The 21,123-nt window shown below is 35.3% G+C and overlaps 1 protein-coding gene and 1 long non-coding RNA gene across 3 annotated transcripts; both read right to left on the bottom strand.

The window, feature by feature from the left end:
- LOC123536739 (uncharacterized) lies at positions 1 to 3,888 on the bottom strand. Its single transcript, XR_006683391.2, has 4 exons — positions 3,683 to 3,888; positions 3,317 to 3,469; positions 2,929 to 2,995; positions 1 to 1,658 (listed from the first exon to the last, which is right to left on the bottom strand). It is a non-coding gene; the product is annotated as an uncharacterized LOC123536739 (long non-coding RNA).
- A 307-nt stretch (positions 3,889 to 4,195) lies between these two features.
- Positions 4,196 to 20,615, bottom strand: LOC123536868 (uncharacterized). 2 transcript variants are annotated; one of them, XM_045320356.2, is made up of 2 exons: positions 20,544 to 20,615; positions 4,196 to 13,586 (listed from the first exon to the last, which is right to left on the bottom strand). In XM_045320356.2, exon 2 carries the CDS (start codon positions 13,476 to 13,478, stop codon positions 11,493 to 11,495), a length of 1,986 nt encoding a protein of 661 aa, XP_045176291.2. In that variant the 5' UTR covers positions 13,479 to 13,586; positions 20,544 to 20,615; the 3' UTR covers positions 4,196 to 11,492. The 2 variants fall into 2 exon arrangements, with proteins under 2 accessions (XP_045176291.2, XP_045176290.2); XM_045320355.2 differs by having other exon boundaries at positions 20,491 to 20,600.
- Positions 20,616 to 21,123: the final 508 nt, after the last annotated feature.

Raw genomic sequence — 21,123 nt, 5'->3', positions numbered from 1 at the left:
CCTCACCAGGATGCTACAGACCAAATTTGGTGTTATTCTGACCAGTAGTTTCAGAAATGATGTTTAAGTAAAACTGTGGACGACGGACACCCGACCATCCACCCTATACTAATAGCTCACCCTGAAACTTCAGTTCAAGTGAGCTAAAAACGCCCTTTTTAATGATCTCGGTGAAAACAAGTTCATATATCTAGTAATTGGGACCATGACCATATGACATTTAAATGGCTCTTTTTTATCCGCAGGAACAGTGATATCAGGTATATTCGAGTCAATGTAACAACAACACCGTCTGTCACTCTCCCTTCTGTAAATTTGCCACCATTTCCCACTGAAAAATCATTGGAAAACAGTGGAGTATTGGAACAAGCCTCTTTGAGTGGAAACTGATGGAAAACATTGAAAAAATAGAGGATGGAAAGGCCAGTCAAAATTTTCCACCATTTTCCATCAAATGCCAGTATCAGTGGAGTATTGGAACATTTTTCACTATTTGCCATTAAAGTTTTTCACTGTTTGCCACTGTCACATATTGATGTAAAAACTGCCATTGCTTTCCATTGAATGCCACTATCAGTGGAGTATTGGAACGTATTTCACCATTTGCCACTAAAATTTTCAACTATTTGCCACCATAACTGTTGTGGCAATCAGTGTAAAATAGGCCACTGTTTTTCTCTAAATGCCACCGTTTGCCATAGATATATCTCCACCAACCAGCATGTAATATAGTAATATTGGCTTGTTTATTGATAATGAACTGTGTTTTGACAAATCGATGATTGCTGAACGTTTTAATTCCTTTTATACTTCTATTGCTAGTAAGCTTGTTGCAAAATTACCAAAGGTCATTGATAAATTTGGTAGGAATTTTGTTTTTAATTTCTACTCATCAAAGGGAGTGAAACCAGATAATTTCCGTTTTGGCATTGTATCTGAAAGTACTGTTTTAAAATATATTAAATCTCTTGGTACAAAAAAGGCCACTGGACTTGATGGTATTCCCTCAAGATTTGTGAAGGATTCCTGTGAAATTATTGCACATCCGTTGTCACATATTATTAACTTATCAATCATTCAAGGTGTTGTCCCTGATGATTTGAAATTAGCACGTGTAGTTCCACTTTACAAAAAGAATGATAAAACTGATGTTGGCAATTATCGCCCTGTTTCTATTCTATGTATTTTATCAAAGGTCTTAGAGAGAGTTATTTACGACCAAGTTGAAGGTTACCTGACAAGTAAGAATTTGTTGTATGATTATCAATCTGGTTTCAGACGCAAGTTCTCTACAGAAACTTGTCTCTTACATTTGACCGATTTTATACGATTTCAGATGGATAAATCTCATTTTGTTGGCATGGTGCTAATCGACCTACAAAAAGCCTTTGATACTGTTAATCACACCATTCTTTTAACAAAGCTAGAAGCTCTTGGACTTGCAGAATCTTCTGTTAATTGGTTTTCTTCATATTTGTCCGACAGGCGCCAAATTGTAGATGTGACAGGGACGCATTCACCTTATGCTAACATATCTTGTGGAGTGCCTCAAGGCTCCATCCTTGGCCCTCTTTTGTTTTTAATTTACGTGAATGACATGTCAGCTGTAGTCAAACATAAATTGTTATTATATGCTGATGACTCTGCAATTTTAGTTTCTGGAAAAAATAAAGAGGAAATTGAATCCATACTCAGTTCAGAACTTGAAACAGTTAGTGAGTGGCTCATTTGTAACAAACTTTCACTACACTTGGGCAAAACTGAAGCTATATTATTTGGATCTAGGGGGAGGTTAAAATCGCAACCTAATCTAAATGTCACTTGCAATGGACATGCGATTCAGTCGAAAGGCTCAGTGAAACACTTGGGTGCTACAATTGATCAAAGTTTAACTTTTGAGTCTATGGTCATGTCAGTTATACAGAAAGTTAATTCTAGACTAAAATTTTTGTACAGAAAAAAGGATTATCTCAACTTGCACACTAAAAAGCTATTAGTAAATTCTCTTATTCAGTGTCATTTTGATTATGCCTCTTCAGTATGGTTTTATTCAATTACCCAAGAGCTCAGAAACAAGTTGCAAATATCACAAAATAAACTCATACGATTTGTTTTAGATTTAGACTGTAGATCTCATATTGACAAAGGACATTTTTCCTCTTTAGGATGGCTATCGGTTGCCAAAAGAGTTGACTTTAAGACACTTTGCCATGTTTTTAAAATGTCTTCCCATGCAGCTACTTACTATATGGAAGAAAATTTTGTTTTGGCCAGTTCTGTTCACAATTACAATACTAGATTCCGAGTTACAACTACAGAAAAACAATTAAACACTAATTTCAATTTTGCTGATAGTAGCAGATACTCTATTCCAAAGGTTAAAAGTTTTGGCATACGATCTTTTGCGTACAAAGGTTGTTCCTTATGGAATAATTTACCACAGCATATAAGGGATATTCAGTCCTATAATAAGTTTAAAGTCAATATCAAAAAGCACCTTTTTGCACAATGATATATTCGTTTTAACATTATTGCAATTATTTCATGTTAGTATTTTTATCCAATTGTGATTTCATTTTAGACTACATTTAAGTTCAATAATTATCGGCAATAGTTTTATTAAGTGTATTTGCCTAATTGTGATACTTTTTATGACATACGATATTGTAATTGTTTTTCCACAAGTCTTTCATGATAAAGTTAACTGTGATAACAATGTCTTCCTTTGTCAAACTGTAATTATTATTATAAGGACCACAATGGAAATAAGAGACATCTTTGTCCCTTTTTGTGTTATCCTTTGTGTATAATGTAGTTGGCATGGCAATATGGCATTATATTCAATTCATTTATGTTCTTTTACATATATGTTTGATATCTATTTTACCATGTTTTGTATACATTTTATGCAGAAATAAATCTATCTACCTCTATCTATGGAGAATGCCACTGTTTTCCACCATTTGCCATCAAGTCCATGAGGTTTATACCATCACTGCATGTGTTTGAAACATGATATGAAATAAATAATGAAAGAAAGGAATATAATCATTAGAGTAGCTTATGTAATTTTTCCTTTTTAAACTGTCAATTAATTCACATCATTTTCATGATATTATTAAAGCACTTAATTCAACTTTGCTCATTAGACTTAAACATTCTTGAAGTGAATATACTTAGATAAAAGAAAATTGTTTTGTATTAAGGTAGAAGTTTACTAGAACTGTTAAGTAAAAAGATGTTACAAGAACATTCCTTACAATAAACACTGTTCAGTGGGTTTTGTGCTGGATTAAAGTACCTGCAGAATACTTACAAAAATTTACACATCAATAGGGTTTCTCTGTGAGCACCATTCATTCTGCAGTGTGTAAATCACTGAAGCCTGAAAATGTCTCAGGCCTCATAATTTTATCCATGTGTGTTTTGGCATATGTCAGGTACTGCATATACACACCTGATACTTTATCTGAAAAGTAATTAATATGATAAAGGAATTTAAACCTTTTTATGTTTATTATTGATTTAGTTTGTATATAAACTGACAAGAGATGAATCACTGAAGAATAAATGGTCATTTGAAAAAATTGAGTCAGCATTTAATTTACTCAAGTTTATTCTGAAGCTTCCTGAATGTTATAAAACATGTTTAAATAGAAAATAAGTAAATGGATGCACTTACCTAGTGTCCATTTAAAAGTTATTTTAGCAACATAAACTGTTTAAATTCCTGCTGCATGTGTAAAGGAATATCTCCAACAAAGAAGTTCCTGTTTACTTTTAAACTTTTGATATTCTTGAGCAGCTTTCTATTTTGCTATCTATTGTTGAAGGAATCTCCACTAGAATGTTTTAACAAATACTTATATCTACTAAAGAGAGAATATGTTTCATTTGTCTATTTTTAAATATTTAGAAGGCCTTTGAAATAAAACAGCACTGTTGGGATTACTGTGTGTGTTTTGGCTGTACTACATATCTTTATTTTCATTGGCTGAGAGTTCTATTTATAACACAGCAGCATTCCGGAGTTAACCCTTTATCTCTGCAGTGTGTCTACAATGTATTTTTATACAATGTATAGGTATCAAGGCCATGCTGTGAGAGAAACAGCCCCTATAATAAATAGAGCCAGTCAACAAATAGATTCTCAGTAACTTGAGTAAGATACAATGATGAAACAATATTAACTATCTATAAGTTTGATGTTTATTTCAATTGAGGCTTGTTACACAGTAGAAACAGCAAATTTAAACAATAAACTACATGCTTAAGAGTGACTCAAACAATAGTTCACCTTCATTATAATTATAAGCAAAAATTATGATTATGATTAAATTATTATGTTTTGCAAGAGGAACTCAATGTGACAAGTCTTTACTTAAATCTACTGTTTCAGCTTTATCACTACACAAATGATTTCAGCACAGAAATTTCCAGTCTCAGAATGAGAGAAAAATTCTAAGTGTTTTCCACTGATTTACACTCATAAAAATGGCAAAGTTCAATTTTCCACTGATTTCCACTACAGTTCTGTGGCATTTGGTGGAACTTGTGTTGTCATTTGGTGGCAAACAGTGGCAATGTAAGGAAAAGGCAACAATTTTCTATCAAATGCCAGTATTGTCCATCATATTTTCCATCAGATGCCACTGAATGCCATGAAAAATAATGGAAAATGATGGAAATTGGTGGCATATTTACAGAAGGGTGTAATACTACCAAGATGCATTAATTGGGTTATAGTGACAATGAATTAAGATACTTCAATTTCATAGATAATAACTGCAGGATATGGACCGCTTTTAAACATTGTTCATAAAATCAGCATAGAATGAAACCAAGCAAAATAATGGTTTGATTGTGTTTGTTCATGAGAGATACTGGAAAGTGCAACACCCTTCAAACCCACTAGCACCGGCTTTACATATACACTGAATGGACTCCATGATCCCACAGGGCCAGAAAATATAACAAGAGGGCCAAAATGGCCCTAGGTCAGTCACCTGAGTAACACACCATAACAGTGTAAACAAGTTTGACCTAGTGACCCAGTTTTTAACACGGCATGTCCCAGTTTCAAACTCGTCAGAGTTTTCAAGGAGATAAACATTCTGACCAAGTTTCATGAAGATTACCCGATCCAATTTTTAACTCATCTGAGATTTCATGGAGACAAATATTCGGACCAATTTTCATTAAGATTGGACCATAAATGTGGACTCTTGAGTGTAAACAAGCATTTTCTTTGATTTGACCAAGTGACCAAGTTTTTGACCAAACATGACTCAGCTTAGAACTCGTCCAAGATTTCATGGACACAACATTCTGACAAAGTTTCCTGAAGATTGGAGCAAAACAGTGGTCTCTAGAGTGTAAACAAGCTTTCCTTTGATTTGATCTATTTATTTATTTGGGTTTTACGGAGCACCAACACAGTAAAGGTTGATCTAGTGAATTAGTTTTTGACCCCACGTGACCCAGATTTAAATTCATCCAAGACCTCATAATAACATTCTGACCAAGGTTTATGAAAACTGAATAAAACATTTGGCCCATGGAGTGTAAACAAGCTTTTTATTTGATTTGACCTTGTGACCTAGTTTTTGACCTCAAGTGACCCAGATAAGAATTCATCCAAGGTTTTATGGAGACAATTATTCTGACCAAGTTTCATGCATTTCAGATGAAAAGTGCAGCCCCTATTGCACACACCAAGATTTTTTTATTTGACCTAGGTTTTGACCCCACATGATCTATATTCAAACTTGACCTAGATGTCATCAAGATCACCCTGACCAAATTTCACAAATATCCAGTGAAAAATGCAACCCCTGTTACACACATAGTTTTTCTTTTACTTGACCGGGTGACCAATTTTTTTAACCAAGATGACCCATATTCGAACTTGACCTAGATTTCATCAAGACAAACATTCTGATCAAATTCCACAAAAATTCAGTAAACAACCTAGGTCGCTTACCTGAGTAACACACCATAACAGTGTAAACATGTTTGACATAGTGACCCAGTTTTTGAAACTAAATTACCCAGTTTCAAATCCGTCCGAGTTTTCAAAAAGATAAACATTCTGACCTAGTTTCATGAAGATTGGAGCAAAAATGTGGCCTGTAGAGTGTAAACAAGGTTTTTCTTCGATTTGGCCTTGTGACCTAATTTTTGATACCACATGACCCAATTTTTAAACTTTCGGAGATTTTATTAAGACACATATTCTGACCAATTTTCATTAAGATTGAACCAAAAATGTGGCCTCTTGAATGTAAACAAGCGTTTTCTTTGATTTGACCTAGTGACCTAGTTTTAGAGCCAAAATGACCCAAACCCGTCCAAGATTTCATGGAGATAAGCATTCTGACAAAGTTTATTGAAGATTGGAGCAAAAAGCAGCCTCTGGAGTGAAAACAAGCTTTTCATTCTATTTCACCTAGTGACCTAGTTTTTGACCCCACGTGACCCAGATTCATAATCGTCTACGATCTCGTGATAACAAACATTCTGACCAAGTTTTATGCACATTGATTAAAAAATGTGGCCCCTAGAGTGTAAACAAGCTTTTTCTTTAATTTGATCTAGTGACCTAGTTTTTAACCCCACGTCACCCATATAAGAGCCCATCCGAGATTTCAACAGGTACAAACAATATAACAAAGTTTCATGCACATCAGATGTAAAACAAGAGCTGTCACAGGAGACAGCATGCTCGACTACTTCGATGCTGGATAGTGAAACTGGGCACATCTGAGGAAGCTGGAGTTGTCACTGGAATGTTTAATGACTCCAATGTGGATGAAGATATTAGACAATAACTTGAGTCTGTGTCAAAAGTATTAAGTAATAAGAGAGATTAAGATAAAGTGTATCAAAACATTAAATAAGTGTAATTCTAAGCAAAAAGGGGCACAATACGTGAAATATTGATGCAACAGTGATGCACCTTGTGTTATATGATGAGGTGTTAATGTGGGACAATTACTTTAAGTTTGAATTAAATCCATTTAGTAACAACTGAGATAGTGTGAAAGAGAAAAAAGGGAGATAATTCATGAAATACTGGTGCTAGAGTTATGGTTCTTGTGTCATATGATGTGAGTGATGATGTTGAACAACTATAAATCCTCTCTGTAATAACAGAGATATATAGAAAATGCACCAAATTTAACCTTAATTTCTAAGTAAAAGGGGGGCATAATTCATGAAACATTGGTGCCAGAGTTAAAGTCCTTGTGTCACATGATGTGGGTGATGATGTGGAACAACTGTTTTATGTTTGAATCAAATCCTCTCTGTAATAACAGAGATATAGTGAAAATACATCAAAATCAACATTAAATTCTAAGTAAAAGGGGACATGCAAGAGTTATGTACCTTGTGTCATATGATGTGGGTGATGATATGGAACAACTATTTTATGTCTGAATCAATTCCATTTGGTAATAACTGAGATACAGTGAAAGTGCACCAAAACTTTAAACTGAAATTCTAAGTAAAAGGGGGATAATTCATGAAATATTAGTGTGAGAGTTAAAGCTCTTGTGCCATATGATGTGGGTGTTGATGATGAATAACTACTTTAAGTTTGAAACAAATCCACCAAGTAATAACAGAGATAAAGAGAAAGTGCATCAAAACTTTAACCAAGGTGCAGACGCGCAAGGACACAGACGCTGGGTTGAGTAGGACAGCTCTCCATACTTCGTATAGTTGAGCTAAAACAGCCCCTATTGCAAACACCAAGTTTTTCTATGATTTGACACAGAGTTACCTATTTTTTGACCCCAGATGACATATATTCTAACTTGACCTAGATTAAGTTTCAAACTAAAAATGTGGTCTCTAGAGTGTTAACACGATTTTCAATTGATCTGGCCTAGTGACCTAGTTTTTCATCCAACATGACCCAGTTTCAGAATTAGCCTTAAGATCATCAAGATAAATATTCTGGCCAAGTTTCATGGAGATAGGGTCATAAATGTAGCCTCTAGCTTGTTCACAAGCTTTTCTTTTTATTTGACCGGGTGACCGGGTGACCTAGTTTTTGACCCCACATGACCCAGATTCGAAAGTGACCTAGAGATCATCAAGATAAACATTCTAATCAATTTTCATGAGTTTCAAACTTAAACTGTGGACTTTAGATTGTTAACAAGATTTTCCTTTGATCTGGCCTACTGACCTAGTTTTTGAACCCAAATGACCAAGTTTCAAACTTGACCTAGAGCTAGAGACCATCAAGACGAACATTCTGACTAAGTTTCATAAAGACTGTGGCCTCTAGTGTTAACAAGGCAAATGTTGATGGAGGACAGACGTAGCATGACGCATGATGACAGACAACGGACAATGACCGGTAACAATAGCTCACCTCGAGCACTTTGTGGTCAGGTTTGAACTTAACCTAGATTTCATCAAGACAAATATTCTGATCAAATTTCATGAAGATCCAGAGCAAAATGCAGCCCCTATTGCATACACAAGGTTTTGTTTGATTTTCAATTGGGTGACCTAGTTTTTGAACCCACATGACCCAGATTCTAGCTTGACCTAAAGGTCATCAAGAAAACATTCTGATCAATTCTCGTGAGTTTCAAACTTAAAATGTGGTCTCTAGAGTGTTAACAAGATTTTCATTTGATCTGGCCTAGTGACCTAGTTTTTGACCCCACATGACCCAGTTTCAATTAAAGACTTAAAAATCACCTAAAATAAACTATCTGACCAAGTTTCATGAAGATATGATCATAAATGTGGCCTCTAGAGGGTTAACAAGCTTTTTTTATTTGACTGGGTGACCTAGTTTTTGACCCCACATGACCCAGATTTGAACTTGACCTAAAGATCATCAAGATAAACATTCTGACCAATTTTCATAAAGATTGGGTCAAAACTGTGGCCTCTAGAGTGTTAACAAAGCAAATGTTGATGGACGCCTGACGCTGGACGGCAACGGACAATGACTGGTCACAATAGCTCACCCTGAACACTTTGAAATACTGAGTCCAAGTACAGGGAGACTCTTTACAGCTGCCACATGACACAAATACTGCTGTTGCAATTGTGAATACAATCAAGAAGATAAGACTAGTTTGAACAGATGTATAATGGATCTTTTAGTTGATTGTGACTCAAAAACTTTTGCATGACTTACAATCAGGTACACATTAAATCTAGTTAGAGCACGTATGTAACCTACAACATGTCTTATTTTGGTATAGTTGAGAATCAAGTACATATTATGGTAGTTCTGCATGTTTGGATCAAAATTTTTTCTACAATGTAGAATTTGATAAAACCCTGATTTTTCAAAACTTCAGAATATACTTAGAAAACTTAGCAGATAAAAAAGACAAGGGCGTGTGCTTGATTTTTTGCTAGACTGTCTTAAAAGTTTGGACCTCACGCAATTTTTCATAATGGAAGTTTAAGGGAAACTCACAACTTTCATAACATTTTTTCAAATAGAAATTTTTCTACAATGTCGATTTTAATGAAACTTCTCATAGTAGTAAATAAACATATGGTCTATAATGTGGTGAAAGAAGAGCACCGCCTTGCGGGTGCTGACGCTCATCTGATTTTTTTTTTATAATAGAAATATTGTCCTAACCATGATTTTCTAAGTCTAAAAAGGGCCATCACTCTTGCAAAAAGCAGGATAGAGTTATGTTTCTTGATGTACAGTGTCCACTTATGATGGTGAAAAACTGTTGCAAGTTTTAAAGCAATAGCTTTGATAGTTTATGAGAAAAGTTGACTTAAACATAATATTCAACCAAGAAAATGATTTTTCTAAGTCCAAAAGGGGCAATAATTATTGCAAAAAGCAGGATGGAGTTATGTTGCTTGCTGTACAGGGTCAGTTTATGATGTGAACAAGAGTTGCAAGTTTTAAAGCAATAGCTTTGATAGTTTAAGAGAAAAAGTTGACCTAAACATAAAACTTAACCAAGAAATCTGATATTTTCTAAGTCCAAAAGGGCCATAAATCTTGCAAAAAGCAGGATGGAGTTATGTTTCTTGCTGTACAGGGTCAGCTTATGATGGTGAACAAGTGTTGCAAGTTTTAAAGGAATAGCTTTGATAGTTTAGGATAAAAGCTGACCTAAACATAAAACTTAACCAAGAAAACTGATTTTCTAAGTCCAAAAGGGGCAATAATTCTTGCAAAAAGCAAGATGGAGTTATGTTTCTTGATGTACAGGGTCTGCTTATGATGGTGAACAAGTATTCCAAGTTTCAAAGCAAAAGCTTTGATAGTTTAGGAGAAAAATTGACCTAAACATAAAACTTAACCAAGAAATCTGATATTTTCTAAGTACAAAAGGGGCCATAAATCTTGTAAAAAGCAAGATGGAGTTATGTTTCTTGCTATACAGGGTCAACTTATGATGGTGAACAAGTATTCCAAGTTTCAAAGCAATAGCTTTGATAGTTTAGGAGAAAAGCTGACCTAAACATAAAACTTAACCAGGCAACGCCAACGCAGACGCCGACGCCGACGCTGACAACCGCTCAAGTGATGACAATAACTCATCATTTTTTTTCAAAAAATCAGATGAGCTAATAAAATGTATAGGTCGGTGCGCTTATTTTTGAGATATCTGACCATGATAAAAGTGAACCGCACATTTCAAGCTAATTTTCAGACATTATTTTGAATAATTTAACGTGTCAGATGTTTTAATATCATATTTTAACTTTAGAAAGATAGTAACAGTGCCATTGTAATAAATTTACTCGCAGGTTGCCATTTATTCATAAAATGAATTTCATTTCCGACCGCCTTATCCAGGCTTTATTCTACGATTTCTGGATAAAGGACATTACGCCACCACTTCATGCAGAACTAGCTTTAAACTATATGGGTTTTGTTTTTTTTAACTATATAGTTAAGAGCACAACTGTTTACGTTTCATATGTACCCTATCATAGTAACGTAACAAATACGTCAAAGCAAAAATAGTTGAAAACAAACACAAAACTTTGAACAAAATATATTCATACAATTTTCTTTTTATGAACACTGCAGCTGTCTTACTGTTTTGTATTGAAATATTTATATAAAATCCTTACATATTCCCTGCAGATTCAATCAATTTATTTGATACATTCCATACACTACAGGTATAACTGTTAATTCCAGTTTAATTCATGCACATACAAGTAATGAGGTAGTCTTCCGTACCATTTCTTGATCAACCAACTGAGCGGCTCCCTACAGGTAACTGTACATGGTTTCGAACGTTACATGTGTCACATCAAAGTATACACAAAACTGCTATGTTCTGAATGTACACACATGCTCCTTCAAATATAAAGTCAATCCTATATACACTATTAAGACCTTATGAAACCTACAACTGTCAGCAGACAAATAAACCTGTAGCAGTATTCAATCTCAACCTCACAAGTATATATATGAATGTCTATCCTGTGTGTTCATGTACCTAATTACTGCTATTGTTTTACAATCAGGGGACTTTTTTTAGTTTCTTTAAGAAGGATACAGGTAGCCATGTTTCATGGAAAGATAAAATTTTGGACAAAGGTGGTGCCACATGCTCAGTCACAGTAATTTTCTTCTCGTTGAAATCTGCACTCTTCAAAATACTCAACTTCCGTGGATATACTTCAAACTGCCAAAAGCGATGTGTTCCATTTAAAGGCACGATGCTTGGGTAAAGATATGTTCCGTAGCTGTCATACAGTGTTTCACCTGGAATATACTCAGTGTCAAAGTTGATCTCATCCGACAGGAATATATACTCGCAAATCACGTGTGTTCTATCGTTATCTTCCCTCACAACCAAGAACCTATCATCCATTTCAACTATATGGCATTCCCTCAAAATTTTCTCCTCATCTTTTGTGTTTAACAGCATTGTCACAGTGCAATTTATTTCTCCAAGCTTAACTAAGTAAATTGCAGAAGAAGGGCTTAGGTCAGTGTCAAAAGTTGAATGAATAATCAGCATTTCATTTGTCTTTGAACTGATTCTAATTTCCATATCTCTAACCGGGTCATGGTCTTTGTCATGTCCAACAGAACCTGGCAGTGGTTCCGTTTCAAACAACTTCGCTATATTCATCTCATCATCTAAGCGAAATCCAATTAAATGAGTCTTGGCATTCAAATCAAACTTGCATGAAACTCTGTTAACCACGTAAAATGTGTCATTATGAACTGTGGAAAAACTGTCTTCTGGTCCGAAGTAATTGTGTAGATTCACCCTTATGTCTTTTACTGCTGTGGAGCCTGGTTTTCTCTTGGTGTGATGGAAAAGCAGACAATGGTCATCGTAACTATAGCTGACGAAATAATCTCTGAACATAAAAAATTCACCAATCTTCTCTTCAACAAAGTCGCTGGTAAATGCAATACTTTCTACAGGAACTGTGCAATAACTGAACCAACACTGTGAACTAGGCACGTAGATACAGACATGTAACGGCTTGCCAACGTATGGTCGATAAGACTCTTCACAGTCATCGGAATCATCAATATTTTCATCATCATCATCATCCTCCTTGGTTTTCCCCAGAGCAACTAGGACCATTTCTTTTTGTTTTTTGTTAGCAGGTTTTCTCGACTTCCGTCTTCTCCCTTTACGCTTTGGGACACTTTTAGCTTCATCAGCTAAGGCTTTCTTAAAAGTTTCTACGAATTCAGCTACCATTATGTTATCTGCAGGAGTCAGTCCAGCATCTTTCAAGTTTGACAGCATCACTGTAAATGATTTTGTAACCTGTCTCTTCGTGACTGAAGATTTTCGGCTGATGTTTTTGCTTTTGACAAAAGCTGAAATAACATGACATGCCACTGTAATGTGTGTCTCTGTGTGATGTCTTCCCACCCATTTAGTTATGAAATCCAGAAATTGTTTAATTTCACAGAAATTAAAAAATCCCTTCTCATGGAAATCTTTCAAGTCATCAGGTGTTATAGCTAATGTTTCGTCCATATTAATGTGGTAATTATGAAACTTGGCTTTCAACATGAGAGATGCCATGCCTTCTACTTCAGGTAATGCTCCTTCTGTTGCCAATAAGTAATACTGCAGGCATGTATCACTGGTTATTTCCTTCATCATATAATCTCGAATTTTGATAAGCAAATTTTTCATCAGGAAGAAAGAAGCTATCCTGACAAGCTCAGGCAAATTCTGTTCAGTAATTTCAATCTCACATGTATAGATGAAGTTGATTACTTTCTCAAGATCGTCAGCATTATCAACAGTTGCTGTCAAATCAATTTCATGTTTATTCGAGTCCGAGAACTGGCAATGAAACAATATTCTGAAGTATTCGCATTCAGCTGCTAGAACACTTTTATGTGCATGAACAACTGTTCCACTGGCAACTAACTTGATATCACATAAACTCTGTTTCTTTCTCTCCTCATTCAAGTACTCAAGAATGTCTCTGTGATGGTCATTTAAAGAAGTTGAATTTGACATTGTACCAAGATCTGTTAACAAACATTAATTCCAGGACCTCTTCTACAACCTGTTCTCAGAACTAGTAACTTAAAACCTCCTCCAGGCAATGGTTCTTCAACGAACAGCCTGAAAAAGCGAAATAATTCCAATGTTTATTGGGATAATGATACTATTCTCCAAAACACAACATAGGATTGATAATAGTACAACACATCTTTAGGACCTTAACCTTTAGCCTGCTGGTGGCAAGTGATTCTGCCTTTGCGAACAGTGCAGACCAAGATCAACCTTTATATCTGTGCATTTTCAGTGAACACCGCTTTGAATAATAAATGGTAGTGCCCAAATTGAATGACGGACCAGTCCACTTTAGAAATTTAGCAGGGTAAAGGTTAATTATCGGCCTGACATTAAAAATAAGGGATATCTGTTTAAACCTTTCATGCATTATTTTCAACTATTTATGCTGTCAAATTTACAACACAATCAAATCTGAAATGACAAGGTTCCCTTAAGCCTTATATGGCCTACACAATTCAGAAAATTTTCAACTTAGTAATAATGAAAAAAATATAAATTGTTTGCTGCCACAATATTTATCTTCTACAGAAAAGTTTTTTGAAACAGATTTATTATTTTGTTTAAAAGATGTCACTGAGTATTGCTGAAGCCACAGATTTTTGAGAAATAAGGCTGTTTCAGCCATACTTAGGTCACATAGGAATGTTTTTAATAGTGAGCACAGTCATGGACCATAAAAATATTTTGCCCATAGATCCAGCTTCTTTCACAGAATTTATGGTCGTTCTTTGGTTATGGTCGACAGCTGTACCCATATTGAAAGCTTCTGATTTGTTTAAAACTTCAGATAAAAAATTAAGGTTTCCCATACCCATAATGTTAAAAGAATTTTCATTTACATCAGATATTTTCTTCAATAATAAATAAATGGTAAAATATTGAATACTTCTTGATGAAAGAAAACTTGTAATTTTCTCATTTTAGAGACTTTCAGTTTTGAAACAATTCATGATTTTTCAAATGAATGTTTTCTACAAGACAGTCCCTAAAAGATAATGAAATCATTCTTAAAAACAATATGATAAAATGCTAAGAAATGTGTACAAGTGCCCTAATTTTACATTTTGGGAGAGGACTTTATAACAATGCTACAGACATATTTTGATGAAGAACCATCAAGTGGTTCACAAGAAGTGGTCCTAAAGTGGTGGTCCTTTATTATGATGCTACAGACCACATTTAGTGAAGATCCATCATGAGAAGAGGTCATTTTAAGATATTTCTCTTTTAAGCTTTTACAGACCCTAAAAGGGCTCAGCTGTCCCAATTTGGGCAAATTTGGGAGAGATCTTATTACAATGCTACAGATCAAGTTACCGCCTCGGTAGCGTAGTGATAGAGCGCCCATTTCGAGTGAGGGAGGCCGTGGATTTGATCCCTGGCCACTTCATACCAGATGTAAACAAGAGCACCGCCTTGCGGGTGCTGACGCTCATCTGATTATTTTTTGTATAATAGAAATATTGTCCTACCCATGATTTTCTAAGTCTAAAAAGGGCCATCATTCTTGCAAAAAGCAGGATAGAGTTATGTTTCTTGATGTACAGTGTCCACTTATGATTGTGAAAAACTGCTGCAAGTTTTAAAGCAATAGCTTTGATAGTTTATGAGAAAAGTTGCCTTAAACATAATACTCAACCAAGAAAATGATTTTCTAAGTCCAAAAGGGGCAATAATTATTGCAAAAAGCAGGATGGAGTTATGTTGCTTGCTGTACAGGGTCAGCTTATGATGGTGAACAAGTGTTGCAAGTTTCAAAGCAATAGCTTTGATAGTTTAGGAGAAAAGTTGACCTAAACATAAAACTTAACCAAGAAATCTGATATTTTCTAAGTACAAAAGGGGCCATAAATCTTGCAAAAAGCAAGATGGAGTTATGTTTCTTGCTATACAGGGTCAGCTTATGATGGTGAACATGTCTTCCAAGTTTCAAAGCAATAGCTTTGATAGTTTAGGAGAAAAGCTGACCTAAACATAAAACTTAACCAGGCAACGCCGACGCCGACGCCAACGCCGACAACCGCTCAAGTGATGAAAATAACTCATCATTTTTTTTCAAAAAATCAGATGAGCTAAAAATGGTACTTGTGGCTTCCTCTCTTGGCGCTCAGTATTATGAGGATAGTGCTAGGACTGGTCAGCCTGGTGTCAGTATAATGTGACAGGGTGGGGTATAATATTCCAGTGAGGCAGCACTATAAAGTAAAGCACTGTGCTCACTGCTACAAGTAGACACCATCGTTTACATGACTGAAAAAAACGTTAAACCCGAACACACAGACGAAGTTTTATGAAGATCCACAAAGCGGTTCATGAAAAGAAGTTGTTAAAAGCTTTTTTCTATTTTTTGCTCTAGCAGCCCTATAAAATGGGGTCAAACAGAACAATTTAAAAAAAAAAACTTGAGAGAGGACCTTGCAAGGATTCTACAGACCAACCTTGGTGTCATTCTGACCAGTTGTTTCAAAGGAGATATTTATGTAAATTGTGAATGACAGACAACTGACGAGGTATGGATGACTGACGCCGGACCACTAGTGTGTTTTAGTTTCAATCCATTCCCATTATAGTCGGTACTAAGATACCAGCTTACATAATAAAAACTTACTAGTAACCAAAAATTGCTAAGGGGCATTTTTTTGTAAACAAGAGCTGTCTCCATAGGATGACACATGCCCCCGATGGCACTTTGAATAAATAGTTATGGCCGATGTTAGAGTTTAGGACCTTTGACCTACGGACCTGGGTCTTGCGCGCAACAGGTCGTCTTACTGTGCCACACATTCATGCGTAGTTATTTTAAAATCCATGCATGAATGACAAAGATATGGACCGGACACGCCCATCAATGCACTATCATGAAATATGACCTTTAACGTCTAAGAGTGACCTTGACCTTTGAGCTACAGACCTGGATCTTGCGCGCGACACGTTGTCTTACTGTGCCACACATTTATGCGTAGTTACTTGAAAATCCATCCATGGATGACAAAGATATGGACCGGACACGCCCATCAATGCACTATCATGAAAAATGACCTTTAACGTCTAAGTGTGACCTTGACCTTTGAGCTACGGACCTGGGTCTTGCGCGCGACAGGTCGTCTTACTGTGGTACACATTCATGCCAAGTTATTTGAAAATCCATCCATGGATAACAAAGATATGGACCGGACACGAAAATTGCGGACAGACCGACAGACGGTTCAAAAACTATATGCCTCCCTTCGGGGGCATAAAAAGCAAAATAGAGTTATGGAATCTATGCAATGCAAGTCAGTTCTTACAACAATATCTTCTTGGTTTTATTTTCAAGAAAACAAAAATCAATAGTACAGCGAGACCTTTCCTCCCTCCGCCGTTGGTAATTTATTACCAGTGTTGATGTTAATCATTCTTTCATTTTCAATCTACCTCAAAATTGTACAAAAATATTTTTTCCCAGATTTTGGACAAAAATCTGGGTGCGTATTATACACAGGTGCGCATTATACATGGTATCTATGGTAACCTGAATTATTTATTTATTTTGTTAGATTTAACTTCGCACCAACACAATTATAGGTCATATGGCGACTTTCCAGCTTTGATTGTGGAGGAAGCCCCATGTGCCCATCCGTGCATTATTCTATCACGAGCGGGCACCTGGGTAGAACCGACCTTCCGTAAGCCAGCTGGAAGGCTTCCTCACATGAAGAATTCAATGCCCCAAGTGAGGCCAGAACCACATCGATAAGGGGCAAGTAATTTGAAGTCAGCGACCTAAACCACTAGGCCACAAAGGCCCCATACAGTAACATGAAATTCTAAGTAAAAATGGGAGATTATTCATGAAATATTGGTGCAAGAGTTATGGCCCTTACGCCATATGATGTGGGTGATGATGAGGAGTAACTATTTTAAGTTTGAAATAAATCCATCAAGTAATTACAGAGATAAGAAGAAAGTGCATCAAACTTTCACTAAGGAGCAGACGCAGGAGGACGCCAATGTTGACGCCAGGGTGAGTAGTACTCAATACTTCGTATAGTCAAGCTAAAAATGGGTAGTGAATAGCCTGATAGGTACAAATTGTAGCAAGACGACTTGCTTTCAAAAAATTTGTTGAGCCCTGTTACTTTACATATCATAAGTTTTAAATATGTTTAAAACATTATAATGACTTCCTTTTTGGCTGCTTTATCATTGCTAATCTCTGTTTTATATATGTTTGTAAGAAAATAGCTCATGAGCTCAGTAATGTTAATTTGTTACGTTGTATCCTGCGTAAAATAAAGTCTCTTGTATGCTATTCATTTGTTTTAAATTTTGGAAGTATATAGCCGTATGGTAACCCGACGCCTAGCTTGCGTTCTAACCATCCATTTACCGAATGCCTAGCCTATCCTAAGATGGTAAACAAATGCTAGATTGAATTCAGAGCATAACTTGCAATGCATAAAAATGTTAGTATGACTAATTTAATTTTGTAAAGGAGAAATGAATAAAACAAACCAAAATAAGTTGCCAAGGTTTTGTTCTGGTTACCATTTATAACTTAACAACACTATCATGACTATGTTAGTTTTGTGATGGTTGCATCCATTAAGTTATGGCGTAACCTCTTTTGGCTACCTAATCAGTATCGAACTGCAGCATCTGCACACTCACTCTTGTCAGAAACTGATGATGTCACTGGAAGTCTGTAGAACGTGGTTATTTTGAATATCAAGATCAACATTCTGTTTATATATGAAATTAATTAAATTATAATTTTTACCATTTTCAACAAAGTTCAAGGAAAACACACCTTAGAAGGTTTAAATTCACAAATAGGTCAATAAAATAATGAATCTATATGCCTATTTGTTTTCAAAATGAAGCGTACCTAGTCAGATCACGACAAATTACTGCAATGGTGGGCAAAATATTGCAGACAGCCATACCCATTTGAAACTTTTGTGCATAACTCATCTTCACATTGTGTTACATGGTTTAATTTATGTTAGATCAAAACAACAATTGATTTTTTAAAACTATTTTGAAGTTAAATGTGAGACCATGGATTGGTATTTCATTTGATGACAACAGACTTCTGGCATTATATTTCTGGTTATAGGCTTCAACACCAGCTTTCTTTTAGTTCAGAGAAACTGAAATTATTAAAACATTTCTGCAAAGTGAATGTTTTAACCCATATATAATTGGCACTATATATTTATACAAGTTTAAAAGGTTAATTTAATTAAATTTAATTTCTTAGACATAGTACAAACACAATTTTGTGAATAATATATATTTCCTTGAAAGGTTCTTGGCCTACAAAGTCAACTAATAATGATAAACAAGTGTGCAAAGTTTCTAAGCTGTAGCTGTAATAGTTTTTGAGAAAATATGCACCTAAACGAAAATTTTTACCAAGAAACTCAAATTTTATAAGAACAAAAAGGCCATAATTCTGACAAAATGCATATCAAAGTTATGGTTCTTGGCCTACACAGTCAACTAATGATGATAAACAAGTATGCAAAGTTTCAAAGCTGTAGGTCTTATAGGTTTTGAGAAAAGATGGACCGTGGAACTAAACAAAAATTTTAAACCTAGAAACACAAAAATTCTAAGTACAAAAAGGGCCATAATTCTGACAAAATGCATATCAGAGTTATGGTGCTTGGCATACTGGTACTGATGATAAATCCGAACAGAAAATGAGGTTTTCTACCTGTAACTTTTCTATTTCTGCAAATTGTAACCAATGGTCGGTATCAAAATAAAGCTTAACATCTGCTGAAAACTTTACATAATTCGAAGTTATATTTAGTAAGCAAACTCGCACAAAGTGAGGCCCTAAAAGGGGTTTGTAAAATGGGGACTGTATGAACGTTGACTGATGATAAATTCAACCACTTGGTGATTTACAAAATTTTCTTCGTAGTATTATATTGAAACATTCCCCAAAAAGCTGCAACAGTCATTCCTGCTTAGGTAATGAAAAGTGATCCAATGTCAGGCCTTCATGCATCGACAGTGAGCATGCGCAAAAAACACCCTCTTCCCCAGTAATTTTGGATAAATAATTTTTACACAGATAAATGTAAGTCATTTATTTATGCGGAATATTTACCAATTTTGTTTTTGTTTACACCTGTTGGTGTTGTAAGTGGGAACTATTAGATGGTGTGTTCAATTTTATAAATAACCGATAGCAATCAAATATTTCGAAGGTGGTCGACTTTATCATCTGTTCAGGTTTATCATCAGTACCAGTACACAGTCATCTAATGATGATATACAAGTATGCAAAATTTCAAAGCTGTATGTAGACCTGTGTTAGCTGCCTTTGAGAAAAGGTGCACGTGGCCCTATTAATAAAAATTTTAACCTAGAAACTCAAATTTTCTAAGTACAGAAAGGGCCATAATTTTGACAAATTGCATATCAGAGTTATGTTTCTTGGCCTACACAATTATCTAATTATGATAAACAAATTTGCAAAGTTTCAAAGCTGTAGCTCTTACAGTTTTTGAGAAAAGGTGGACCTAAACAAAACATTTAACCAATGCCAACGCAGACATCAAGTGACAATTAACAATACCTAGCAGATTTTTTTAAAAAACAGCCGGGCGGAAAATACTTGATTAATATAAAAAAAAATGGTTACCGGACGCATAGCAAACAAGACTGGACAGATACAGATTAAGCATCCTGTTACCAGACGGCCCTGTTACTTTCCTTAATTTTATGGCAAAGACGTTTCATTCAGTTGCGATGATATGAACTTACAGTCAAACAATTAATGTCAGATTCTGTGACCGACTATCAGGCAATCTGTCAGTTTAACCAAGTCTTATTATGCTCGCAATATATCCGAATTATCGAATATCCGAACTCCAAATATTTAACTTTTTTCAATATTTACAGTAAAGGAAATATTTATGCAACATGGGACTGTCTGCAAAAATATACATACTTTGAAGAATAAATCTATTCGAAGTCAATACTTCGTTAAATTCGGTCACTAACCAATTCTGCTGGAAAAACGTGTTACAGTTAGCTGAACGGGCGCTGCTACGAATAAAACCCGTACCAAATGGCACGATGGTCCTAAGAGGTTACAATACACTAAATAGCTGTTCATCTTTATTCTAAATAAAATTGACATATTTCCAATAGCTGCATCACACATCAGTACCCATTTTAAATATCTATTACTTATATTTTCTTGAAGAATATTGTCAGTGCTGAATAAAAATCAAAAGAAATGTGGGGGTCATTTTTAATGCAAGAAAAATATTTTCAGTCAAACACACAAACTGCAAAATCAGCTAAAAAATGAGACCCTAAAATGTAGTTGGGGTGTATCATCTAAGTATCAAGAAAAATTCTCTCATGTTATCATTGCATTATGAAAATGTTACCTACATGTCAAGCATAGATCTGTCATTTGTTTTCAGGAAAATGATGCAAAGAAAATAGCTAAGCAGAGCAAAGAAAATGAGGACTATTTGAATCCGCCATTTTGCGACTACCATTTGATTCGCGCCATTTTGCTATTTAGTGTCTGTATGCCTATAAGAAAAACTTTTTTCTCTAAGACTGTGCC

This window comes from Mercenaria mercenaria, chromosome 17, assembly GCF_021730395.1.
Source record: "Mercenaria mercenaria strain notata chromosome 17, MADL_Memer_1, whole genome shotgun sequence".
NCBI lineage: Eukaryota > Metazoa > Mollusca > Bivalvia > Venerida > Veneridae > Mercenaria > Mercenaria mercenaria.
This window is presented reverse-complemented; position numbering and strand designations above follow the sequence as displayed.

Bases quoted from the DNA above. Each gene is read 5' to 3' on its own strand.
- LOC123536868 (XM_045320356.2), bottom strand. From the start codon at position 13,478: ATGTCAAATTCAACTTCTTTAAATGACCATCACAGAGACATTCTTGAG.